General features: G+C 50.3%; 1 protein-coding gene across 2 annotated transcripts in view; it reads right to left on the bottom strand.

Moving 5' to 3' along the window:
• The window catches only part of MRC2 (mannose receptor C type 2), a 60,028-nt gene extending 32,724 nt beyond the window's left edge, over positions 1–27,304 (bottom strand). For both annotated transcript variants that reach the window (NM_001369911.1, NM_001192670.2), the window contains exon 1: positions 26,650–27,304. In NM_001369911.1, the coding sequence (NP_001356840.1) occupies positions 26,650–26,767 (118 nt within the window). In that variant the 5' untranslated portion in view covers positions 26,768–27,304. The remainder of the gene's footprint in view (positions 1–26,649) is intronic.
• Between the last annotated feature and the right edge of the window lie 344 nt (positions 27,305–27,648).

The following is a 27,648-nucleotide window of genomic DNA, read 5'->3' as shown; positions in this document are numbered from 1 at the left end:
GGTCACACCAACACCACCACACCAGGCACCCAGGTGTGGGTCACAGTGCACTTGTTCAGGGAGTGAACAAATGAATGAAGCCAGGCAGGTAACCATGCATTGACGGCCATCTGTACATCATGCATTTATTTGTTCAACAAGTATTCCCTGAGAATCTCACGGGTGCCGGGCAGGGTGCCAGGCACTGAGGGTCCAGGACTGAGTCACACAGATACAACCCAGCCTCTGTCGCCATATGGGCTGGTAGGGGCCAGGCTCTGTGCGGAAGATATGGAGAGGGTAACAGAATCCCTGACTTTGTGGAGCCACCCACAGTCTCTGGTCTTTGTTTTGTCTGCCCAGCAAACTTCCCGTCCTCTTCCCCTTCTTATTTATAAAGAATTTTCCTGTATCTCTGGCTGAGTGGGCACCAGGCTCATTGTGCTGTGCTATGCTAAGTCGCTTCAGTCGTGTCCGACTCTTTGTGACCTCATGGACTGTAGTCTGCTGGGCTCCCCTGTCCATGGGGATTTTCCAAGGCAAAAATACTGGAGTGAGTTGCCATGACCTCCTTTAGGGGATCTTCCTGACCCAGAGATTGAACCCAAGTTTCTTGCATAGCAGGAGGATTCTTTACTGTCTGAACCATCAGGGAAGCCTAAGAATACTGGAGTGGGCAGCCTATCCCTTCTCCAGGGGATCTTCCTGACCCGGGAGTCAAACCGGGGTCTCCTGCGTTGCAGGCGGATTCTTTACCAGCTGATTTACCAGGGAAGCCCATGAGGCTCACTACTGGCCAATAATCATGTCCATTCCCAGGCCACAGTGACTGGCACTTAAACAGGGCCAACCAGAGCCCCTCTCAGAACACTGAAGTCCCCTCTCTAAACTGGGGCTGCCACGTTTCCTACCACGAGGAAAAGAGCTTTCTGCTGTAGGCAAGGAAGGGATACTATGGGAAGAGATACAAAGCTGAGAGATGGAAGGAGGGGGAGCGAGTGCTCAGGGTGCAGAATGTCCAGCCCGTCCCTGAGTTCTTACAGCTCTTCCTCTGTTCCATGCATCATTCAGGATCATTTGCAGCTACATTTCTCTCTCTTTTCTTTTTTCGCTGAGCTGGTTTGCATCAGGATTTTGTCCTTGTAACCAAAGAATTCTGATAAACACACAGCCCTAGGTCCTGGAGACAGAGCCTTTCTCCCAGTCTGGAACACCAGTCCATGCTCCTGACTTCCCTGGAGGCCTGGTGCCTGGGTCCCCTCTGATCGTCCGACCAGTGATGGGTTGTTTGGGCCGGTGGCTGCATGGGCCACGTCACAGGAGGTGCTTGGAGGCTGGACCCACCCCATTCTCCTGACCACCTTTCTGGCTGCTCCTCCAGAGGTTTTCTCATTTGTGACAATGACAAGTTTTTGTGAAGCACTGAACAAGGTACTACAGGGAAATTAAGGATATGGTTTCTGCCCTCAAGATGTTTACAGTGAACCTGGAAAGGCAGAACTCACAAACCTAGTCATGAAAAAGTTACAGGCAATATAACAACGTGTGCAAAACCATCAGGTCTAATTCATACTGCATGGTTTGGGTGGTTCTTGTTGTTCGGTTGCTAAGTCGTGTTTGACTCTCTGCAACCCCATGACTACAGCAGGCCAATCTTCCCTGTCCTTCACTATCTCCCGGAGTTCAAACTCTTGTCCATTGAGTTAGTGATGCCATCCAACCATCTCATCCTCTGTTATCCCCTTCTCCTCCTGCCTTCAATCCTTCCCAGCATCAGGGTCTTTTCCAATGAGTCAGCTCTTCGCATTAGCTGGCCAAAGTATTGGAGCTTCAGGATAAGTCCTTCCAATGAATATCCACGGTTGATTTCCTTTAGGATTGACTGGTTTGATCTCCATGCTGTCCAGGGGACACTCAAGAGTCTTCTCCAGCACCACAGTTCAAAAGCATCAATTAAAGTGGATAGAAATGATTTTCCAGGTAACTGATGGAATCTTTCTGGTGTGGAGTCTCTGCTTCTCAGACATCCAGGGCATCACCCTGGAAGTTTACTCCTGTGCTCAGAGGTAACTGGGTTTCAAAGCTACTTGCCCTACACTGAGTAACTCCATCTCCTCCCTCCTGGGTGAGGGTCACCGTGGCCTCCTTTCCTTTCCCGTCTGCTGCAAAGTTTACACAATGGGCTGGTCCTGAGGCCAAGCACAGAGGCTCACACTGTCTCTCTCTCAGGAGCTAGCCTCCCAGCTGTCCCGACAGCCTCCGGGACTCAGCCCAGCAGTGGAGGCAGCCAGAGGTCTGACCTCGGATAAGACGGCTGCTCCCCATTACAAGCTGAAGACATCATGCTGAAGGAAGCGGAGGGGAAGTTCATTCTAGCACAAGGCCTGGCACGCAGCAGGCTCTCCAGAAATATCTACTGAATGAGAGGTTATGTCAAACAAAACCCTGAATGGCACAAGCAGAGACAAGGACACGGAGAAGGTTCCAAGTTGGGGCATGGAGGAGTAAAGACTGGGGACCCAGCGACCAGCCTGGCTCAGCTCCTAGAGAGCTGGGGACCAGGGACCAGGCAGCGGGCCGGGGGAAGCTGACCAGATTTGGTTCCAGAGGACACAGCAGGGGGCGCTTCCAGCCACTGAGCCTCACCCCTCTCTCGCCCGTCGGCACCCCTTTCTCCCCCATCGGCACCCCTCCCCAGGCCACGCAAAGGCCAGGGGTCATCCCAGGGAGAGCCAGGGGCCGCCCGCCCGCAGGGCCGCCCGCCAGAAGGAGCAGCTGGTTTCAATGAGCCGCTGGGCCCTGAGGCCAGGCCTGGAAATGTCTGAATCAGCACAAGCTGCCCGCCCCGCCCTGCTGAGGGGCTAGCCCTGAGGACCCCAGCACCCCACCCTGCACCACCCTCTACTAGAGGCCATGTCCATGTCCCGGCTCACACACTGGACCTGAGGGTGGCGGGAGGCAATGCATTCCTTCCATGGAGAGCAGGAGAGTCATGTGACTTTGAGGCCCACTACCCGGCCCAACAGTGCAACAGCCCCACCCAAATCCTGGGATTAGTGTGGACTTCTCCCCACGCACCATCTACCCTCCAGGCTTTTCACACTCTCTGTCCTCCCGCCCAGCTCCTCCACTCCAGCCAGGCCAAAGTGCTGGCCTTCCACTGCTACAGAGCCTGTGACAAAGCTAAACACATACAGCAGCACTCCCACCACCCCAGGCTCTGCTGACACGCGCACATGTGTTTGTGTGTGAGTGTGCATGAGCGCAGTGTCATGCAATGTCTCTCAGTTCCCCCACCCAAGGGGGAACTAGCATTCATTTCTAGACACACTCTTCTCTTCCCTTAAAATGTCTGTGTTCCACAATGTGATACACTGCTTTGCATGTGCGCTAGGTCACTTCAGTTGTGTCCAACTCTCTGCCACCCCATGGACTGTAGTCCACCAAGCTCCTCTGTCCGTGGGATTCTCCAGGCAAGAATACTGCAGTGGGTTGCCATTTCCTCCTCCAGGGGATCCTCCCCACCCAGGGATTGAACCCCCAGCACCCACGGTTCCTGCACTGCAGGCGGATTCCTTACAGCTGAGCCACTCCGAAGGGCCACGCTGGGTTCTACCAAGATGTTAAAGCACTCTGGCAGAGGATGGGTTAATAGATGGGTTTGTCACCTAATAAATGCACCACAAAGGTACACAGTGAAGAGGGAATGGGAATTCAGGTAAATTTCGTAAAGGCAACTTTCACCCTCCCATGGCTCTGCCTGGGTGCCCCCCACCCCCGCCCGCGGCGCCGGCTGAGTGGGGCTGCCCCCCTCCCCCGCCCCCCCGGGGTTCTCTGGGACGCAAATCCTCACCCGCCCTAACCTCCCCACCCCCTACCCCACCTCCACCCCCACTCCCCGGCGATTTAGAGATGTTTGATTTCATTCCCTGCTGGGGTTTTGTCTTCTCCGACTGAAGCATCAGGATCTCTTCGGCTTATCCCTTCCCAGGCCCCGTCTTGTAGGAAGGCTAGGAGGGGCGGGGGTTGCCGAGCCTAATTTCGCCCATAACCTCTTGGGAGGACCGGGCACCCTCTGCTCACGGGCAGCTCCCGGGGCCTGGCTCCCGTGCCCGGTCCCCACGTCTCTTCCTCACCAGAGCATCCCAGGGGTGGGCCACCTGACCCCGTCTTCCCTCACACCCGCCTCCAGGACCTGAGATGCTGGGACCCGCCCGCCCTCGGAGTTCCGGATCTCCGGCCGCTGAACCCCTCCTTCCCTAAACCCGGGCTCTACGAGGCGCCCTCCGGCCCCCGCAGTGCACCCCCACCAAGGCCAGGCGCCCTCCCTCCGTGATGCAGCCCCGACCCATGCCCGCGTCCCCATCCCCGCCGCGCGTCCCGGACGTTTGGGCGCTGACCTCCCCAACACGCACCCCCACCCCGCCACGGCTCCGAGGTCCGCCCGGCTCCCCAGCCCAGCTCTGCGAACCCCGGGTCCGCGGCCCCCGGCGGCGCCGTCTGCTTGACCGCAGCCAAAATAAACAGCCCAAAGCCACTTCCTCCCCCGGGGGGCAACTTTCACAACAACGGCCGGCTCCGGTCGCGGCAGGAAGTGGCTTTCTGGGCCAGCACAATCCAACCTCACTGACTGGCCAGCGAAGGGCAGGATTCAGGACCCGGGGTTGGAGCCGGGCCCAGCTGCGCATTTGCGCCTGGACGGAGCGCGCGTGGGCGAGGGCGTCTCCAGCCGAGGCCCAGCAATCTCCGGCCCCTCTCCGCGATCACAGCCCGGACAGCAGTGCCCACCTACTTGTGGACGCGGGCCCGAAGGCCCATGAGGGGCCACACTTGGCTTATTTATCTGTGGGAGTCGTCAGCAGATTATTTTATAAAATCACGGACAGGAGCGTGAGCCCCAGCGGCAGGACCAGATCAGACGCTTCCTACCTGGTTGACTGAGGAGGAGTAGGCTAATAAGGAGAGGAGTTATGAACAGATATCCTGACAGACTGAGAGAGAGCAACTTTTTGAAAACTTCGTTTTGGGAATTCCCTGGCAGTCCAGTGGTCAGGACTCCGAGCTAATATAGCAGGGTTAGGGCCGGTGTTAGGGTGAAATCAATCCCTGGTCTGCAAACTAAGATCCCTCAAGCCACAGCTGGCCAGAAAAAAAAACAAACAAAAAAAAACCAAGAAAAATTGTTTTAACTGTCAACAAAGTGGCTGCAGAAGTGTGGGGGTGCGGGCAGTAACTTAAGGGTAAAATATTAGAACCCCCCCACCCACCGCAGGGCAGTGCAGTGGTTAAGAATCCACCTGCCCCCTGCCAATGAATGCAGGAGATACAGGCATGTACCTGGGGTGGGGGGGTGGGGGGGCCAGAGAAGAGTCCCTGAAGAAGGAAAGGGCAACCCACTCCAGTATTCTTGTCTGGAAAATTCCATGAACAGAGGAGCCTGGTGGGCTACAGTCCATGGGGTCCCAAAGAGTGGGAGGACTGCCCATGCAGGCACAGTATCCGCTTGCTGCAGAGTCCGCAGAAAGAAAGAAAGAATCTCCTTTAGGCCTTTCTGCATTTCCCATGGTGAAAATTTTTTTCAAACAACAATAAAAGAAACGTCTGTAGAATTAAGCTGAAATGTAATTATTTGTTCGCGAGAAATTGAGATTTCAAATATAAACTTTGGATTCACAAGAAATATTTTATGAATCATTTCTAGCTAAGTTTTTCAAATATAGAAAAAAGGGGTAGGATCCCCACCCCCATTCACACAACACAATAACTTTGTCATTGGCTAAGTGCCCCTTGGGGGCCCAGCTGTATCCTGGCCTCTCCATGTCCTGGGCATTTGCCTGGCATAGTCTGGCCTCATGGTAAATGTTTGCCAAATGATAGAATGAATATGAACCAGAAAGTCTTAGTAATCATCGTGTCAATCCCTTAGAATGTGGAAACAGAAACACAGAAAGGTTAAGTGATTTGTCCAACATTCAAACAATTGGAACCATGACATTTCCATTGAGATAAAACTTTATGCAAGCCTTGAAGAGTATCAGCCAGTATTTGCTTATATAAGTTGACCATAGAGTTTACTGTCTCATATTGAGAATGAAAAGGGGAGGCAGTAATCATTATAGCACGACCACAAGCTTGAGTCATGGCTGTCCCAGGCAAGCGACACATGGTCGCCCAGCCCTTACGGAAAGAGACCACAAATAATGATATAAGTGACTGTTTACCATGAGCTTGCTAGGTACCAGGCACTGGCTTCCCAGGCTTTCTCCTTAATCCTCACAGCACTGCTCAGAAGCAGGTAAAATTCTTATCTCCATTTGACAGATAAGAAAACTGAGGTATTAAAGACCTCAGAGATCAACCCTCTTGATAACACAGCTAGTAAGGGGCAGACCAGAGATGAGAGACCAGGGAGACTGGTCAGTTCCAGAGCTGAGCACCAAACCACTACTCCAAGTACTTTAAATTGATAAGTGAAAGTGAAGTTGCTCAGTTGTGTCTGACTCTGAGACCCCATGGACTGTAGCCTACCAGGTTCCACCATCCATGGGATTTTCCAGGCAAGAATACTGGAGTGGGTTGCCATTTCCTTCTCCCCACAGGCAAATCACACACAGCCTTCACCATATGTGAAAGCAAAGTGAGCCAACATTGAAAACGGGAGAGATTTCACATAAAAATCTGAATCTTCAGCATCTCTCAGAAACATTGGGAGGCCTGTCCATGTTGAGTCAGTGTACCTGCAGGAAGCCAGTTACAGATTCTGGGGCTCCTGCCCATCTGAGACGGGGCTCACCGGTTTGCCACATCACCCCCATGTGCACCCCTACCCCAACACTGAAGTGGAATGGGAATGGCCACATGTGATCACTTTTGAACTACTGTTTTAAGGAGAGTGGAGAAACATTCTTCAATATTCTGGTCTCTATTAAAAATGACCAGAGGGCTGTACCTAGTTCAAAACTGGAAAAAAAAAGAAATGTGTTGGGAAGGGGTAAATTAGGCTCCACTGCCCCGCAACCACAATGTCCCTGCGACAGGCAGCATTCCTTTACCAAGATGTGTCTGAAACACACCACGATATGATTCTGAGAAATCGTGACACGTTTCATGACAAGCTTTTGCTCTACTCACTGGCAGTCCCGTGACTTTCTGACATGGCAGTATTCAAGGAGGACTTGTTTGGTTCTCAGAGCAAGCCATGGCACTCTGTTTTAAAAAGCTGTGATGAGAAAAACAACCCTTTTGAGAAGCTGCCTTGGCCTTTTACAGCATGACAAGCCTGCTCACACCCAGAGTCTGGACATTTAGATAAGGGCCTGTATTTGGGATTCCCACCGTAAGTTCCTGCTTTGCTTTTGAGGGGTACCTTTTATTTTTTATTTATCTTGTGGCTGTGCCACACCACGAAGCATGTGGGATCTAGTTCCCTGACCAGGGATCAAACCTGTGCCCCTTGCATTGGCAGCGCGGAGTCTTAACCACTGGACCACCAGGGAAGTTCCAGGGGGCTGTTTTTAAAATAACCACTTAGAGTTGAGCCCTTGAAAAAACTGTGACCTCCACCCACACCACCTTGTAAGTACCAGGTGCCTCCTACCTGCTCTCCATCTCGGCTCCCTGTGTCTGAGGGATGCCCTTCCCTTGGTCCACTGCGCCACCAACCCCCTGCCCCTCACCCTGTTTCTGAGATCAAAAACCAACAAATTGTTGGTTTTTTCCTCCTCTGTGTTGGTTTTTTCGGAGAAGGCAATGGCACCCCACTCCAGTACTCTTGCCTGGAAAATCCCATGGGCGGAGGAGCCTGGTGGGCTGCAATCCGTGGGGTTGCAAAGAGTCGGACACAACTGAATGACTTCACTTTCACTTTTCACTTTTATGCATTGGAGAAGGAAATGGCAACCCACTCCAGCGTTCTTGCCTGGAGAATCCCAGGGACAGGGGAGCCTGGTGGGCTGCCGTCTATGGGGTTGCACAGAGTCGGACACGGCTGAAGTGACTTAGCAGCAGCAGTTGGTTTTTTCTTCCTCTGTGTTGGTCCCTTCAACCTCAGCAACCCCAGGGTTTTCACTTCCCCACAGTGGGAGTTCAGTGGATGTGGAAATACCTGCCAACGGACCCCAATCCACGTGGGTGGCTTGTGCCTGCTCTAACCCGCATATCCTTAACAAACATACCAGTTCCAGCTTCTCAACACAGAAGTTAAATGAACTCAGAATCTTTTTGCTCGGGAACATTCAGGATCTCCCTAAAACTGTATCCCAAAGAGTAAACACTCGCTGACTTCTGCAGTGACAGACCCATGGAAGCTTCCTTCCCCCACACTGCCTCCAGAAGCCCGGAGAAGGGCTTAGGAGGGTGGCTCTGGAATCTGGACCCACCCAGGTCCCAATCCCTTCTGGGGCCAGCTGCAAGCCTCACTGTAGGGAAGACACCAATATCACCCAACCCATGAGTTTCGGGGAAGATTAAGCAAGAGGATGCATAAAGATGTTCGGTACCTTTAGCCCTTGGTAATGGAAGGCCATTACTGTTTTTTGACATTGAGGAGCCTCTGCCCGGGTGGGGGCCGTGAGCTCCAGAATCTGTTTCACAGCAGAGAGCCTGGGAACCAGGCCTCAGCAGATGCTGCAATCTGGATAAGAGGAAATGATAAGAATAAATAAAGCCAAGGACTCGAGTGCTTAAGCTGCTCTTCAGAAGAATTAAAAGAAAAATAAATCCACAGTCCAGATGCAGAATCCTCCCCAAGTTCCCATGGGTGGGTCCCTGGCAACTATTGTTCATTTCTGACCTCTGAGTTTGGGGGACCCTCCTCAGGTGCGCCTGCAAGGGAGATGCAAGGAGAAGAGACTGAACAATGCGATGGGAGAAGAGGGGGGATTTCTGGGGAGGTCGGGGCAGCGTGGGGCGGGCTGCTCTCCCCACCTCATTCTGGTGCTGCAGAAATCGAATCCACATGCAGCCGTAAAGGGAAAATGAGGTCACAAAACGCAGCTGGAAGGGAGTGTGGAAGGAGGTGGTGCAGGGCCCCCACTACTTGGCGTGGCAGTGGACAGAGTCTGCATGGGACTCTCACTGGGACTCAGGCACTCATATGGCGGTGGGGCTCCAAGGATGGGAGGAGAGGGACTTCCCTGGTGGTCCAGTGGCTAAGACTCTGAGCTCCCAATGCAGGGGGGCCCAGGTTCCATTCCTGGTTAGGGAACTAGATCCCACATGCCTCAACTAAAGATCCCCCATGTGGTAACTAAGACCCAGCACAGACACATAAATGAATGAATAAATAAATAATTTTTAAAAAAAGAATGAGAGGAAAAGGTTGGGGCAGCACAGGCTGAGAATCTAGGAGTTCTGGCTCTGATTCTGCTATTACAATGTAAATGACCTGAGGGGATTCGGTTTTCTTACCTGTGGATTGAATTCAAAAACACCTTCCCTGCCTCTCCATAGGCTTCTGGGGAGACCTCCAGGGAGAGATATATGCAGATATTGACATGATTCTTTCAGGGTCTCTATTTCCCACTAAATGGCTCCTGCAGAGCAGGAGCTGTGTCTTATCCATCCATCCCATTTGTTCAGGGCATACAACAGATGCTCAATACATGTATGTTGAATGAGCTGGACCAGGGGAAGTAGAAAGGCAAGCTGCCCTGTGTCCCACAGGCAAAGGTTTAACATCCTCTGAATTTACATCCTCCTTTAACAGAAGATCTTGGACTTCTCTAGTGGTCCAGTGGTTAAGAATCCACCTGCCAACGCAGGGGACACCAGTTTGATCCCTGGTCCAGGAAGATCCCACATGCTGCAGGGCAACTAAGCCCATGTGCCACAACTACTGATGCCCACGTGCCCTAGAACCTGTGCACCACGAAAAGAGAAGCCGCTGCAGTGAGAAGCCTGTGCCCCGCACCTAGAGAAGCCGGAGTGCAGCAATGGAGACCCAGGGCAGCCAAAATAAGTAAGTAATAATAATTTTAAAAGATCACGTGTGGACAATGAATAGAAGACAATAAGGGAAACATGAAATTATCTGTTGTGTGACAGTACCATTTCAGCTAATCAGGGGAACAACACGTATGGCAGTCAACACTCACGGAACACATTCCCCGACCTCTTTTTTCTCATGGAAAGGCACATAAGTGTCCTACGAGTGTCTTTACACAGCCCTGAAAGTGCAAAGAAACATGTTCTTGTGAACTTTGGAATTGGGGCCTGATGGCAAAAGAAGTATTTTTCTACGTTGCCAGGAGGTTGGAATTATGCATAACTTTCTATTATTATAATGTTTCTAAAGTAAATAAAACTGAGGGAAGAGAGACACAGTGGAGATCTTCTTAAGATCTTTGAAGGAACCGAACCTCTCTGCACTTCCCACAGAACTCAACTCGGTGCTCAGTGTTTGGGGATTTGACTTGCTTTGCCCTGGAAGCTACGAAGGGTCATATATGTACACAAGACCACCATATGTACACACGTGACCACCGTGACAGCACCCAGACCTCCAATGGCAGAACAGACTTGACCAACAGAGGAATGTCTGTGAGGGCCCTCCAAATCCGTCTCCCTCCCCACCCTTTCGCTCCCTTTTTCTGATTCTGTCAGTGTAATTTTAGGAGCATAGTTTTAAGAGTACTCCTCCCACAACCATCACATTCCCTCCCTCTCTGATATTAATGAAAAATCAACAGCATGGTTAAGACAGCTCAGCCTCTGGGGTCATCACTGGGTTTGAATTCCTGCTCCTGAACTAGTCATTCGACCTCTTCATCCTTCAGTGCCCATACTCCTGTTTACTGCACAGACCAAGTACTGAGCACCTGGAATGTGCCAGGAGCTATGCTGGTGCTGCCCACTGGACGGCTGGCAGGACTCGCTGAGACGAGGGGCAGAGTAACTGACTCACCTCACTGTCCCACACAAGTGAACTCATGGTGGCAGTAGCCCTGGAGGCAAACACTTCTGGAGAAGACGGTCCAGTCTTCAAAAATACAGACACTTGACCCAGAGTTCACTTCTTAGGAATTCAACTTAAAGAAATAATTAAGAATCTATGCAAATACGGATGGCTAATAAACACATGAAAAAATGTTCAACAGCATTTGTTATTATGAAAATGCAAATCAAAATTACAATGAAGTATCACCTCATACTAGTCAGAATTATTGTTGTTCAGTCGCTCAATCATGTCCGACTCTGCAACTTCATGGACTGCAGCACACCAGGCATCCCTGCCCTTCACCATCTCACAGAACTTGCTCAAACCCATGTCCATTGAGTCAGTGACGCCATCCAACCATCTCATCCTGGCGGTCCCTTCTCCTGCCCTCAATCCTTCCCAGCATCAGACGGTTTTCCCCCAATGAGTCAGCTCTTCGAACCAAGTGGCCAAAGTATTCTAGCTTCAGCTTCAGCATCAGTCCTTCCAATGAATATTCAAGATTGATTTCCTTTAGGACTGACTGGTTTAATCTCCTTGCAGTCCAAGGGATTCTCAAGAGTCTTCTCAAACACCACAGTTTGAAAGCATTAATTCTTCGGCGCTCAGCCTTCTTTATGGTCCACACTCACATCCACACATGACTACTGGAAAAACCACAGCTTTGACTAAACGGACCTTTGTTGGCAAAGTAATGTCTCTGCTTTTCAATATGCTGTCTAGGTTTACCATAGCTTTTCTTCCAAGGAGTAAGCATCTTTTAATTTCGTGGCTGCAGTCCCCATCTGCAGTGATTTTGGAGCCCAAGAAAATAAAGTCTGTCACTGTTTCCATTGTTTCCCCATCTATTTGCCATGAAGTGATGGAACTGGATGCCATGGTCTTAGCTTTTTGAACGCTGAGTTTTAAGCCAGCTTTTGCATTTTCATCAAGAAGCTCTTTAGTTCCTCTTTGTTTTCTGCCGTAAGGGTGGTGTCATCTGCACTTGTGAGAATGGCCATCATCAAAAAATCTACAAACTATAAATGCTGGAGGGGATGTGAAGAAAAGTGAACCCTCGGGCACCACTGGTGGGACTGTACACTGATACAACCACTATGGAGAACAGTATGGAAATTTATTTAAAAACTAGGGGAAAAAACTACCATATGACCCAACAGTGCCACTACTGGGTATACATCCTGAGAAAATCACAATTCAAAAAGACAACACGTGCCCCATGTTCACAGAAGCACTATCTACAACAGCAAGGACTTGAAAGTCACCTAGATGTCCATCAGCAGATGAATGGATAAAGAAACTGTGGTACCTATATACAGTGGAATATTACTCAGCCATAAAAAGTGAATTTGAGCCCGTTCTAGTGAGGTGGATAGAGCGTATTAAATACATAAATTAAATAAAAAATTTATTATTTTTTATTAAAAAATTAAATAAATAAAAATAGAGGATCTTAAACAAAATGAAGTAAGTCAGAAGGAGGAAAACAAATACTGTATACTAATGCATATACATGTAATCTAGAAAAATGTACTGATGAATCCATCTGCAGGACAGGAATCGAGATGCAGACACAGAACAGACTTGTGGACACAGCAGGGCAAGGAGAGGGTGGGATGAAGTGAGAGACCAGTAGCACTGAAACATACACATTAGCATATGTAAATTAGATAGTCGGTGGGAATCTGCCGTATGATGCAGGGAGCTCAGCCCAGTGCTCTGCGAGCACCTAGACGGTGGGAGAGGGTAGGGGCACAGAGGGAGGGGACATAGGTATGCTTGCAGTTTATTCATGGTGAGGTATGAATCAGCACTACACTCTAAAGCAATTATCCTCCAATTAAAAAGAAATACATTTTAAAAAAGAATCTATGCAAAGATTTTGCTACATAGCATTACCGATAACAATGACTGGGTGGAAATTAATGTCCAACAACATGGCGTTGACACAGCCAAATGAAATACATTCATGCAATGCGAAACTACGCAGACAACACTAATCAACTTGCAGGAGTATTCTGACACGTACAGACGTTCACACTGGAACCGATTTTTAAAAATTCAATGTATAATATGACCTTGTTTCTATTTACTTTTAAATCAAGTAAAGTCTGAAAAGACCTTTGTGCATGCTTTTTATTAAACGTGGGAGTCCAAATCTCCAGGCATGCTTGTTTACAGAGCAAATGCCCAGCCCTAAGGTGTGCGCGCATGCTAAGTCACTTCACTCCTGACTCTCTGCGATCCTATGGATTGTAGCCCGCCAGGCTCCTCTGCCCATGGGATTCTCCAGGCAAGAATACTAAAGTGGATTGCTGTGCCGTCCTCCAGGGGACCTTCTGGACCCAGGGACCGAACCCAAGTTCTTCTGCTTTGGCAGGCAGGTTCTTTACCACTAGCACCACCTGGAAAGCCCCAGCCCTACAGCCGGCCTGCTGAATTAGAAGCTCAGAAAGAAGGAATATCTGCATTGTAAATAAGACTCCCAGGTGATTCTGAGGCTCACCAGAATCTCAGAACCACTGTACATGCCTAAGTGTTAACAGTGGTTATTACTGACATACGGGACAGCTGGTGATTTTTATTTTCTTCTCTTTGTATTTTCCAAATAAAAAGAGATATGACCTGAATGTCTAACATGGGCTAGTTATGGTACATCTGTATAATGGAATCTTACACAGTCAATGGAAGCACTGGGTGGAAACACACTGATGACACATTGGCCTATGAAAAAATGTTACAAGCCAAAAAATGTTACAAGCCAACACTGAAACCTTTATGTCAAGTTTTATACAGAGAGAGGAGAGGAGAGGCGAGGAGACAGTTCGACAGCATAGTGGCTGTTTCCTAGCTGTGAAATTTTACGTAACCTTTTTTTGAAACTTTTTCAACTTTTGAATTGTGTACTATTTGTTTATAATCACCAAAATGTATTCTGATCCTGAAAAAATATATACATAACATTGTCCTTCTGCAGCTTTATTCAAGTTTGCTAACTGAAGCTGCCCACAAGTTCAGATGAGCTGCTGAGGGTCCTGAGGAAGTGAGAGGGCAACAGAAAAGTGTGGGTGCCTAAGAGGGTGAAGCCTTCCGGTGAAGGGAACCCAGTCTGACCCCCAAGGGTTTTGTAAACTTTACTGAAAAAAAAAAACAAGTGTGTGTGTGGGGGGGGGAGGTTAAAAAAGATACACAGACACACACATACACGCACACACACACACATACATATACACACACTGTATGTACTACATGGCTTATGGGACTCTATTTACCAGACCAGGGGTTAAACTCAGGCCCTTGGCAGCGAAAGCCTGGAGCCCTAACCACTGAACCATCAGAGAATTCCCCCCAAAATAAAAAACTTAAATGAACAACCAACAGGGGAAAGATATTTCTAACAAACACAGCAAGAAGTTCATATAAGCCAATGAGAAAAAATATAGAGACCCAGTAATTTTAAGCCCCTAAGACCTGAAGAGATGAGATGATAAAGAATATGTCTGAACAGGCAGTTCATCAAGAAGAAATATACATATCTAATGAAGTTATAGAAAAATGTGTAAACGCATTGAAAGCACTGGTAATACTGGCAATGTTATTTATTTGCTGGATCCAATCCTTGGCTGTTGAGGAAGTGAGAGGGCAACAGAAAAGTGTGGGTGCCTAAGAGGGTGAAGCCTTCCGGTGAAGGGAACCCAGTCTGACCCCCAAGGGTTTTGTAAACTTGTGAAAATTCATTGAGCTGAACATTTACGGTGTTCACTTTCCTGTATTTATATAGTACACCAAGAATGAAAAACTTTAAGAGCAAAGCATGGAAAATACAAAATAAGAAATTGGGTGGGAGGAACAGGGTGAGAGAAAGAAGTTCATGAGTAAATGTAAGTATTGCAAAGTTCTCTCTCTGTCTTGCCTAATGTCCATTATATTATAACGCATACTTACTTGTTTACAAAAATAAAACAAGACCACGCAGGAAACCAAACAGACGGGGACTCTGCCACTCACGAGATGCGTGATCTGGCTCACAGCCTTGCTGGCTCAATTCCCTTATCCATGAAATGGAGCAATGTGAGGATTAAAAATATGGGGCATGTACAATTGCCTAATACTGACCCTGGCAGATTAGACCTGCTCAGTGAGTATTAACCTGGTTTCCATTTCTCTCATTTGTTACACATAAAGATTTCAAAAAGGAGGAAGCCTTCCAAAAGCCTGTCCCTTGACTGGCACTTATCTGATATGCACTCCAATCTTGTCCGTAAGGACCACCACTTAGTAGATGTATTATTGAGTTTGCCTTCTCTCCGGCTGTCCCTTGAGTAAACACTTGGTTGATGAGCACCAAGAACAAGGGGTTTGCATTTGAGGGTCTGTTAATGCAAAGAGCTCGAGTCTGGTGCCTCATCCATTGTCCAGCTCTTGCTACTGAGCATCCTGAGTGCACCTTCAGGAACCCATCTCAGAGGGTGACCCTCCTACACCAGCCTTCTTGCCAGCCAGCAGGTGAAGCCCAGCTCCAACTCGTCATTAAAAAAAAAAACAAAAAACCAAGAGGGGCAGGCGGGGAGTGGCTTGGGAAACTAAGCAAGGTCCCAGCCAGCTGGGTCTCAGTCCTGGGGGCCACCCACCCCCCACCCAGTGTCCACTCTTCCCTTCTGCAGCCAGGCGGGCCCCGCTGTGCTGGACCCACCTGACAAGGCTCCCTTCAGTTCAGTTCAGTTGCTCAATTGCCTCCGACTCTTTGTGACCCCATGAATCGCAGCACACCAGGCCTCCCTGTCCATCACCAACTCCCGGAGTTCACTCAAACTCATGTCCATTGAGTCAGTGATGCCATCCAACCATCTCATCCTCTGTCGTTCCCTTCTCCTCCTGCCCCCAATCCATCCCAGCATCAGGGTCTTTTCCAAAGAGTCAACTCTTCGCATGAGGTGGCCAAAGTACTGGAGTTTCAGCTTTAGCATCAGTCCTTCCAAAGAACACCCAGGACTGATCTCCTTTAGAATGGACTGGTTGGATCTCCTTACAGTCCAAGGGACTCTCAGGAGTCTTCTCCAACACCACAGTTCAAAAGCATCAATTCGGTGCTCAGCTTTCTTCACAGTCCAACTCTCACATCCATACATGACCACTAGAAAAACCATAGGCTTGACTAGACGGACCTGTGTTGGCAAAGTAAAGTTGGTCATAACTTTCCTTCCAAGGAGTAAGTGTCTTTTAATTTTATGGCTTCAGTCACCATCTGCAGTGATTTTGGAGCCCCCAAAAATAAAGTCTGACACTGTTTCCCCATCTATTTCCCATGAAGTGATGGGAACAGATGCCATGATCTTAGTTTTCTGATACATATGACTTCCGCTAAATTTTGGTGTGATCTTTACCAATTTTATGTTGCCTACTTACTTCAAATACAAGTTATGTTCATTTATTGATATATACTACACTCCCAAACAAATGCTTCTGAGTCTTGTTTTGCACTTAACATTTTAGAAAAAGGACTGTAATGTGTCTTTTAATTTTGTAAAAACCATTTTAACGGCTGTATGCTATTCCATGACAGCATACATTTCATTTACTCATTCTCTAGCTATTACTAGTCTTCAATTTGTAAGCAGATTCTCCTCAATTATAAATAATATTATATTGAATGTATTGTTACATCACTCTTTGTTGGTACTTTGATGGTGCTCTGAGAAGGGTATCTTTTTTTTTTATTGCTAGTGATTTAAAACATTTTCCAAAGCATATTGGACATCAGTATTTCTTCTTTGTGAACTCTGTTCGCAGCCTTTATTGGCTCATCTTAAATGCCTTAAAACTAGTGGAGGAACATCCCTGGTGGTGCAGTAGCTAAGAATCCACTTGGCAATGCAGGGGACATGGGTTCAATCCCTGGTCCAGGAACTAAGATCCCACATACTAAAGGGCAACTAAGCCCTTGCATCACTCTAGAGCCCATGCTCCGCAATGAAGACGCAGTATAGCCAAAACAAATAAATTCAATGATAATTAGAAAAAAACTAGTGGAGGTTCCTGCATTTTTCTCATTGGTTTATATGAGCTTCTTGCCACAAATGTTCCAGATATCTCCCGTTTTTCTTCTAAATGTTATCTGCGACACCTTCTGGTTACAGCTTCTTCCACTAGGGGTAACCGCTGTCTGACTGCAGGCAGTGTTACCCTCTTCTTTGCACTTCATATACAAGGGATCATTCGGCATGGATGCCTTGCTTCTGGTTCAGTAGTTTTGTGCGCTTCCTCCACACTGTCACACGTGTTGTATTCTCAGTGCTGTATGCTAGAACTGTGTGGAGCCACCACACCTGAACCATTCCATTGTTGATGGGCGTCTGGGGAGTTTTCAGTTTGGGGCTATTATGAATAGCGCTGCTAGGAGCAACTTTGCTTTTTAAAGAATATCGTTTAGTGTCTTAAATTATCTACCAAATAAAAGGAGAAAAGGTACCTTTTTAGTGGACAAATCTGGTAGACACCATCTGAACCAAGCGATCAAAGTCAGCAACACCAATAAGGGAACAAACTAACGTAATGTGACACAATGGAAAGAACTCATTTGTGTCCCACACCTGCGCTTTTCCTCCCAAAAATGTTTAGCATGAATTTAACGATTCGACAATCAGATAAAATGACTGCTAACATTCTATCAAACGACTGACCTGAAGTCATCAAAAATGGAATGTCATAGGGACTTCCCTAGCGGTCCAGTGGCTAAGACTCCAAGCTCCCAATGAAGCTGGCCTGGGTTCGATCCCTGGTTGAGGAACTAGATCCCACATGCCACAATGAAGACTTGGCACAGCCAAATAAATAAATATGCAATGTCATAAAAGAAAAAAAGACCAACCATTTTAGATTAAAAGAGACTGAGAGACACGACATCAAGTTAAGTCCTAGACTTAAACAACAGCTGATATCGTGGGGACAACTGGAGAAATTCAAACACAAACTGCATATTAGAAAAAAAGAACTGTTGCATCTGTTATCTTTCTTCGATGTGATTACGGTTTTATAGAATGTCTTTGTTTTTAGTTGATACATGATGAAATACTGATGTGAAATGCCATCAGTAACGCAAAGCTTCAGAGCACGCACACACACACACACACACACACACACACACACACACACACACACACACACACACACACACACACACACACAGAGTGAGATAAAGCAAATGTGGCCAAACGTTAACCATTGGTGCTTCCAGGTGGAGAGTATACGAATGCTCACTGCATTTTCCCCGCAACTCTTCTAGTCGTTTGAGACCGAGTGTAATACCAATGTAGTCCTCTGAGGTTTTTTTTCCCACTCAACATTTTGTCTCTAAGAATCACTCACGTTGATGCATGCATTGAGGTCTGCCAGTTTACTACTGCATTATATTTCATTGTGTGTTTCTACTCTATAATTATCCATATTTCTTTCAAGGTGCATTTTTGTTTTGGCTACTGTAAAACAGTGCTTCTAAACCACTCTTACTTATCTCCTCAGATCCTCAGAAATGAGGTTAAGCATCTGTGAAGTTAGCAAACCCTTTCCTTGGGGACCAAGACTGACTACAAGGCCATTTCCTGTTGAATTCCTACTTGACCAGGCTGCTCTGACTCAGGGCTGTTCTCTTTGTGGTCAGACAGGTTCCTGACCCTGTGTCTGATATTTCTGAGCAGTCTATTGCTTCCATCTTTCTTCTAACAAACTTAAAATTGCACCTAAAATGAAATCAGTGCAATTTGCTTCTGGAACATTGCTCTCCGCTGGGGGTGGGGTGCTGCTCTTAAAATGTAAGCTTCAGGAAGGCAGGAGCCATGCCTGCCTCGGTGTCCTCAGCATCAAATACTACACGTAGCACATTATCAGCGCTCAGAAAACAAAAACAACAGCTAACCGAATGAATGAGAAACTGCTTGTCAGGGATCAGCCATGTATCTTCACTTAATTACTACCAGAGTAATTACAAATTATTTTGTAAGCTTGTTTTGTGGTCATGAGAAGTTTCCTTCTTAGATATATTTCCACATACTGGCATTAGTTCTGTATTTGTTGTTTAGAACTACATAAGTTGTCCATTGTGTTAAGATATCTTGGTTTGATTAGCTACGCTTTTGCTATTGGGCTTCTAGATGGTTTCCAATTTGGTTTGCTACTACAAACAGTCTTTCTATGAACATTTTTTTTTTCCTTTTTGCGGTTAATGACTTACAAATCCCCAAGCGGAATTACGAGGTCAAAGGATATGAAGTGTTACTTATCTAGTTTCTTACATCTTGTCTGAAAGACTGAATCCAGAAAAACTGAACTAATTTACATGCCCCAGTCATACAGATAAGTTTCCTCACAGATGTGCCATGATTAGGTTTTCTGTTTTCACTAGCTTAATTATGTATTTTTGAAAGTTAATTTCTAGTGATCTTTGCACTTTCTACATGACAAACTCGCCAGCTGAATTGTCTCAGCTGCAATCAGCTAGAAATTGAAACTAAAATTTTAAAATTATAATCCAGTTGTCCCATACCATTTACAAGCACGGATTCCTTTTCATATCAGTGTGTTGTTTCTGGCATGTCCCACGTTAGTTCTTGTAACAGTCTAGATCTATGTTTGAAATTTACTCCAGTCTACTGGACTCTTTTTCTGTTTAATTCAATGCCATATGTTTTTCACGATTGTAACTCTGGAAGGGCAACTCTCTTCATTGCCTTTCTACTACTACAAACACAAGTCTCATCACAGGAATAAATTTACCATCATGTGAGGGGATGGACAGTATGATAACTAAACGTATGTGGAGATCATTTTCCAATGTGTGTACTGAGTTGCTCAGTGAGTTTGACTCTCTGCAATCCCATGGACTGTAGCCCAGCCAGGCTCCTCTGTCCACGAAATTTTCCGCAAGAATACCAGAGGGGGTTGCCATTTCCTACTCCAGGAGATCTTCTCCACCCAGGGATGGAACCCACATCTCGGAGTCTCTTGTATTAGCAGGTGGATTCTTTATCACCACACGACCTGGGAAGCCCCATTTTGCAATATACACAAACATCAAATCATTATGTGTACACCTTAAATTTAATACAATCTTATACGCCAATTACACTAAATAAAACCTGTGAGGGGAGCTCTTTGGAACACCTGTCCGCTTTGTTTGATTCAATTAATATTTACTAAAGGATACCGTGTCCAAGGAGAAGGCAATGGCACCCCACTCCAGTACTCTTGCCTGGAAAATCCCATGGACACAGGAGCCTGGAAGGCTGCAGTCCATGGGGTTGCTGAGGGTCTGGCACGACTGAGCGACTTCACTTTCACTTTTCACTTTCATGCATTGGAGAAGGAAATGGCAACCCACTCCAGTGTTCTTGCCTGGAGACTCCCAGGGATGGGGGAGCCTGGTGGGCTGCCGTCTATGGGGGTCGCACAGAGTCGGACACGACTGAAGTGACTTAGCAGCAGCAACTGTGTCCAAGGTGGGAGGCTGTGCCGGGTTGACAAAGCCTTGCTCTGGAGGTTCTTCCAGTCGGCGAAGAAGAGGGAAGAGTCTCCACCTGGCCGGCGGCAGCGATGAATTGCGAAAGGAGACGGGAGAAACGCTCCTTTTAGAAGGCTAAAGCTGCAGGTCAGAGCGGAGACTCGGAGCCACACCTGCGGAGCCACGCCCTCCTGGCGGCGGAGAGAGAAGCAGGGGCTTCACAGGCAGGACTCAGGGCATCTGAACGCGACTTGCTCAAGGGTTTGAAGAGACAGGCTAGACCCTGACCGTGGAAGGCCTCAAATTCTCAGTTCAGAAAGTTGAGACTGGCGATAAAAGCGGCCCTTTTGATCATAAGTCTGGCAACGATGGGGACTCTGGACTGAGGCTGGAGGCGGAGACCCCGGATGCAAACCACATCGCAGAGGTCAGAGCGAGAGAGAACTTCCAAACAGTGTCCATCAACAGGGAAGCAGCAAAAAACCCAAAAAAGACAGTACATCCTTCCAATGGACTACTGAGCACCGTTAAGAATGACACAGCTCTGAAGCCTGTCATGGAAAGGCCACGAATATTACAAAATACAATTTAATGTATTGTACAGCATAAAACATGGTCCTGTTTGTGTAAAAAGAGTATTTGTCTGTGTGTACGCAGAAAAAAGGGAGGGTCACCTCAACTACCGACAGTGACTACTGTTAGGCTGCGGGTCAAGGGAAGTGAGGACCTCAAATCTTTAAAACTTTACCCCTGTAGGGCTGACCATTTTCCACACAGCATGTATTATAAAACAGGCTATCGGCAGCACGCATGCTACAAGGTGAGGCCAGAGCAGGGGCAGGGATTTAGTAATTAGGAAGCCTAATTACTAGAACCCCTGGGAGGCAGCTTCTTAGGGGGAAGGCTAGATGAGGGGGAATGACCATTAGCTGAAAGGGCAGAGTCCCAGGAACTTGGCTCCAAGGTAATTTTAGCTGAAGAAGTTTCATTATAAAGAGAAGCAGCAGGAGGGGAGTAAATTGAGTGGCTTAAGGGGTAAAGACAACTGAGGATGGGTATTTTTTTTTTCTTTAGGATTTAAATTTACTTTCATAAAAAGTATGGTTACTTTTAGGCACTTAACGGTAGTTAGCAAAGTGTCACCAAGCAATAATGGATAATCAAAGAGCTACTTTGATTAAAAAAGTGGCTGCAGGTATTTAGAACTTTGTTGAGGATTGTATTTTTTCATGTTTTCTCTCCCCATAATAAAAAACAGCACTAATTTAATATTATTTGCTGAGACGTGACTGTCCAGCATTGTTTCATGTATTTCATACATCTATTATGTCATGTCTTATGACACCCCTATGAGGGACTATTATTTTATTTTTACAGATGAAGAAACGGGAGCCTCTGCCCGAGTTCACACAGCTGTGCTGATTTACCTCTAAGAGGAAGCAGGGCGGGGTGCTCCCAGCCACCCATCTCCTGCCTCAGTCTACCTTGTGGTGAGCTGTGTCTGCCCTCCATTCCACACACTTTCTGAGGATGTCGGGAGAGTCTGGGCAATGGGCTTCCTGTTTTTCCCTGTAGGAGCTCCAAGCCCACTACAGCAGCTTCTCACCGTGTCCTTCTAGAGATGACCTCCAAGGAAAAAAGGCCACCCCTCCATTCTGGTGTTTATCCCTGTGTTTACCCTCTGTGAGCTTGTCTCCTTAGCCCAGGCGAGCCCAAGAAGCAGTGACCAGGACCCCTTTGGGTCCTTCTGAGACTCCTGAGTCTTGAAGGAAGGGCAGTGGCAGTCAGGCCAGAAGAAGGGGAGGGCATGCCAGGCAGAGGGAAGGGTATGTGCAAAGGCCTGAAGATGGCAGGGGATAAGGTTGGGGGGCAAAGGTTCAAGGAGGCAGGAGGAGAGCAGGGGTAATGCGTGGGGGCCTGAGAAGAAGCTGAGGGTTCCTAGCCACCATCTAGCAACACAATCAGGGCTTTTTTAGGGGTGGGGAACTCAAGTTGGGGGAGGGCAGGGCTGAGGAGAGACAGAGAGCATGGGCCCAGCCAGGCAGGCAGGATGGGAGGGGTATACATGGTCAAGGGGCTCAGAAGAGGGGACAGAGGATCCAAAGAGGGGGAAGGGCAGGAAGGCACCTAACTGGCCACCGGAGTTCCATGTGGGGCCGAGGGTGGGGTCCCAGCCCAGCCTGTCCTCTGAGGAGCTGGAGCTGGCTGAGGCCACTGTGCAGCCTTCATCCTGCCTGTTGACGACACAGCTCCTGCTGAGGAGTAACTGGGATCTGCAGGGCCCAGGGTGAGGTCCAAGAGCTGCGTCACCGCTCAATGGCCCACCCCACCCAGCTTTATAGGATCCAGTTATGGGAAACTGGTGGCCCCCCACCCCCCTCTCATAACGGACTAAACAGGAAGGACACTTCCTGTTGGCAATGCCCAGGCCCTCCAAGCCCAGGGACCCCCACTGGGGGTGCAGGGAAGGTGGGCTCACAAGAAAAGGCGGAGGTCATTCCTGCTTGCAGCACCGCCCAGGCTCAGTAAACATCCTTTGACAGACTGGCTGAATGAACATGAACCCCTGACCTCGGGGTAGTGGGGCTCTTGCTCCACCGGACCCCTTCAGTCCCTTGGGAGCAGGCACCTCAGACCCCCTGAGGACACCAAGGGGGGCCCAGCCCTGCGTCTGGGGTCCAGGGGACGGGGGGAGACACCAGACAGCTGGGGGAGAACAGAGGATGCCCGCCACCCCTTCCGGGGACTCCCCTCTGGAGGACATGTGCAGAGCACGTTCCAGAGGACTTGGAGCTCTGGGTGGGGGGGTACCCTCTACCACAGAATTTTCCAGCCTTTCCTAACATACCTATTTCACAGTGTTAATCTTAACAGATTCTCAGCGAGGTCTGGTACTGAAGTGCCGAGGCTGAGTAGCCACACCTGGGTTTGAATCTCACTTTGACCACCTTCTAGCGGCGAGGAGGTAGGGTCTTGTGCAAACAACCTAACATCTTTCAGCTGTTGACAGCCAACATGTGAGAGGTTATGAGACTTGGAAGAGCCCTTGCCCGGACAGCACGCGTGCAGCCCCGCGCCCCGCGCTTGAAGAATGGTAGCCACTGCGAAACCACTTAACCCTGCTGAAGGGGCAATGGGGCTCCTATTCAATGCTGAAATTAGTGGTGAATGCAAGTGAATGCTCTTCTGAGAACTTCATGGGGCTTCTGAAATCCTCTCATCGGCCCAAATCAACCACACCCTGCAGGCCTCAGAAAGCTGAGATTTCTCTCCTGTGTGCGATGGGGACCAAGACCCTGGCCGCCTCTGCCTACGCCCTCACCTTGTTCACGTCACCCCAGGGGAGGGCCAGATCTCAGCACTAACCACAGCTCAGCTGGGCACTGTCTCAGCCCTGGCAGCTCACAGAAGGTCGGGGGAGCAAGGAAGACTGACTTCTGTAGGCGGATGGGCGGATGGGGGCAGTAAGAAGGCTCTGAACTCCATGACTCACCAGGACCTGGGCCGGAAGTGCAGGCGATCTGTCTGGCTGACTCCGGCAGTAGCAGCAAGTACCTGATGCCTTTCCAAAGGAATGCCTCCCTCCCTGTCCTTTAGACAGCAGAGTCTGTCCCCATGGAAAGATTTCCCAAGGTATCCTGGCTCCTGCACCTGGATACCTGATCCCCGGGGCTCCCAGCAGCCCTCTTTCTAATCCGCACCTCATTCCTCTGCTCAGAAACTCCCAGGGGTTCTCCAGGGCTCCCCACCGCCAGCCAGCAAGTCGTTCCCCCACTCTGGCCTCTTGGAAACCTGGCCAGTTTCCTCTTCAGTCGAGCTTCTCCCCCACCCTACTCAGGATCTCTCCACCCCAGCCAGGCCAGCTTCCACAGCCTCTCCAGCACAGCCCAGCTTGCCTTCCCGGTCTCCCTGCTCTGCTCTCCTCCCTGCCTCCCTCCTGGGGGCCTTGGTGACCCCTTGCCTCACAGTTTCTTGTGCCACCAACAAAATTTTCTTTCTCTGAGGATGCAACTTAGACTCCTCTGTACCTTCCTTCCTCCCCAAGTATTTGGCTCAGCACTGAGCAGTAAAAGCTACAAAAATGCATCAGTACTGCAATTAACAGAGAGTCTTCCAGCCACAAGCTGTGTGGGTACTCCTCTGGGTACTCCACAGGGGATGGTGGAGAAAAGATGGATTCTGCCATCCCACACCAAGGGGCTCTGCGGTGTCCCATCCTCTCCTCTCCTGGTGGTCAGGAAGCACCCTGCCCCCAGGGTAAGTTTCACCCAGCAGGGCTGGCCTGCCAAACCAAATCCTATCTCCCACAAGCATTTCCTGGGGCCATTCGGATCCTGGTGCTGGTAAATTCTTCCCAGGGACCACCTAATTCGTCAGGTAGAGGGGGATGAAGAAGGAATTTGCTGAAAGAGGAGTATTCTAGGCCGAGGGAACACAGCAGGGAAGGACCTGCAACGTCTTGCTCAACTGCTGCTTTGGGGACCAGGCCATCCCCACCCCATGTCCCCTCCATCCACCCCTGCTCACACCTAAGCTTCTTCGAGAGTGACCAATGCAGTGCCACTAGGGACAGGCCCCTCCACGGCTATGGGGGCTTCAAACCCACGGACACAGCCTGAGGAAGGGCAAAGTGGGGCCAGGAGGAGACCCAGAGGCAGAGGGCCACTCCAGGCGGTTCCCCAGACCCAGCCTCTACCCAGGCATTTCCAGCTCACTCTGTCAAAGGCGCCACAGGGGAAAAGGCTGAGTCAGCACTCTGGCCACAACCCTCCCAGGGCCTGCCTGGCTTTACAATGTGCTCTGGGGCTCTGGGAATGGCTCCTCCACCCCTCCCACCGGGCCTGCCTTCACAGGGGGCGAAACTGCATGCAGGAGAGCAGCAAGGCAAGGCAGGGGGCAGCCTGGGTGCCTTGACCTGCAGCGGGTGGGGAGTTACTGCTTGGATTCTGTTTGTCTGATATTCAGTTCCAGGTGGGTCTGGAATTCAGCAGGCGGGGTCTGCTCGGCATGAATATGCGTCACCCCAGCCCCCACCTCACGCAGTGGCTGGGCACAATCTGGGCAGATAAGTGTCTCGGTCCCCTACGGGCGGGCAGGCAAACTCAGCAAGCACTGGCCATGGCTAGAGGTCCCGGATCCTCCAGGGGGCTGTCTGGGCTTTGCACAAAACTACACACGTTGCACTGACTGTCCCCTTTCACTCAGCCTCATCCCTAAATTAAACATAAAACAAGACCAAGCCTTTTCCATAGGCCCAGCACCTGGGCTGTAATAACCACACTCCCGGGTAGTTCCAGCTCTGACTCCTGCGTACCCCCCGCCACCGCCCCCCCCTCCACCCCCGCAAGCAGATCTTCCCCTTTCCCCCTGGGATTACCGCTGAGTGGGTCTGTCTGTCCCCACACTTCACTGTCACCCTTTGAAAGAGCAGCAGGAAGAGAAGACACAGCTTTGGGTTTTTGTTTTCTGCTGGTCGGGTTTGTGCATCGTTAGCAGCTCTTTGGCCGTCCAAGATCTGTCCACTCTGGAGGGGTGCCAGTTGGGTCAGAGCCGCCCACACAACACTCTCTTCACTACACACACACAAACACACACACCCTTGCCGAAGCCTGCTACATCCTTCTGATGACACAAAACTGCCCCACAGAGCTCCGTTCAATTGATGCGGATGCCGCCCGCCACGGGCTGTCCTTTGAAGACCAAGTGTGGAAAAGAAAATACCAACACCCCCGAGGTGCCAGGAAGGGCAACCAAGCCCTAACGAATAATTCAAAAACAACAATAACGCTTTGGTCCCGAAGCAAAGCAAGGAGCCCGGCCTGGAGTCTCCGCTGGTTTCCCCAGACGCGCCCTGCAGGTCCCTGGGCCCAGCGCAGGGCAGGCGCCGGGTGGTCCTAGAGGGCGGGCGCGGGGGTCCTCCCGGGGCCCGCCCTCTTCCTCCGAGGCAGCTCGAGACCCCCGGGCTCCCCTCCCCCGCCGCCCGCCACATCTGGTTCCACTCAGGTCCTCCCCCACCTCCAGGCGCGCTCCTCCTTCCTCACCCCTGTCCTCCCCGCCACCCTCTGCCCCGCTTTCAGAAAAGCGGAGACGATTTTTTAAAACCCAGCCACACACATACACACACACACACGTCCTGCAAAGGCGGGGGGCGGGGGGAAAGGAGGAAAAAGTCGAGAGAGACCCGCTCCCCGGCGCTCCCCGCGCCCGGCCCCCGAAGTTGACCAAGTTGGAAGCGCCTTACCCGGGAGGGCGGCGGCGGCGGCGGCGGCCGGGCGGCCGAAGTGCAGACCCCCGAAGAGCAAGGCGCAGCGCAGCAGGTGATGAGGCCAGGGCGCGAGGGCCGGCCGGCCGGGCCCCATGCCCGCGGCGTGGCGCGCGGGGGATGCGGGGACCGAGGGAGCGCGGGCGCGGCGCGCGGTGGCTGCAGGGGTGCTGGGCTGTGGTGACCGCCCGCGAGGGGCTCGCGTCTTCCTCCGGGCCGGGACGAAGTGATGCCTCCCGGGGAGAGGAGGGGAGGAGGAGGAGGGAAGGAGGCAGGCCGGGAGGAGGGAGGGCGGAGGGAGGAGCGCAGACCCGGGGAGGAGGGCTGGAGGGGCAGCGGGGAAGGGAAGCGGGCAGCGTGGGAGGGGAAGGGGAGGAAGAGCGGGCGGGCGCGGGGCCCGGGAGGGAGAGGGGGAAGCGGGAGAGGAGGATCCGGGGGGTCGAGGAGGACCCCGGCGTGCACTCTTTTCCTCTCGCTCTCCGCTTCCCTCTCTCCCAGCCTCGCCTTCCCTCGCTTCTCGGTCCGGGCTTGGAGCCCCAGACGCTGCGTCACAACTCCCCGGCTGGCTGTGCAAAACTTTCCGCAAACTTCACCGCGTGGCGGGGCGGGGGCGCGCGGCTGACCCAGGCGGCCAGACCCGGGCCACTGGCGCCCCCTGCGTCCCGCCTCTTTCTGCCAGCGTCTCCAGCGGCCGCTACCTCCACGCGGAGCAGGACCCACCCCTCCTCCGGCCGGGTTGGGAAGGGGCGGAGCCCAGGGCTCAGCCACCCGGGCAAAGATGGGGGAGGGGAAGGCAGGGCCCCCGTGCCTGGTGCGGAGCGCCAACATTTGCAAGTCTTGTTTTAGCATTTGTGTGAACCCCATGTCAGCGTCCCTGTCGCAAAGGGGTGTCATGATTTTGCTAGATGGGGGCTGTATCCAGAAAGCCAGGGGAAATCTGTCCCTGGACGTCCCAGAAGACAGCATCGCTCTCACCAG

Source organism: Bos taurus, chromosome 19 (assembly GCF_002263795.3).
Source record: "Bos taurus isolate L1 Dominette 01449 registration number 42190680 breed Hereford chromosome 19, ARS-UCD2.0, whole genome shotgun sequence".
Classification (NCBI taxonomy): domain Eukaryota; kingdom Metazoa; phylum Chordata; class Mammalia; order Artiodactyla; family Bovidae; genus Bos; species Bos taurus.
This window is presented reverse-complemented; position numbering and strand designations above follow the sequence as displayed.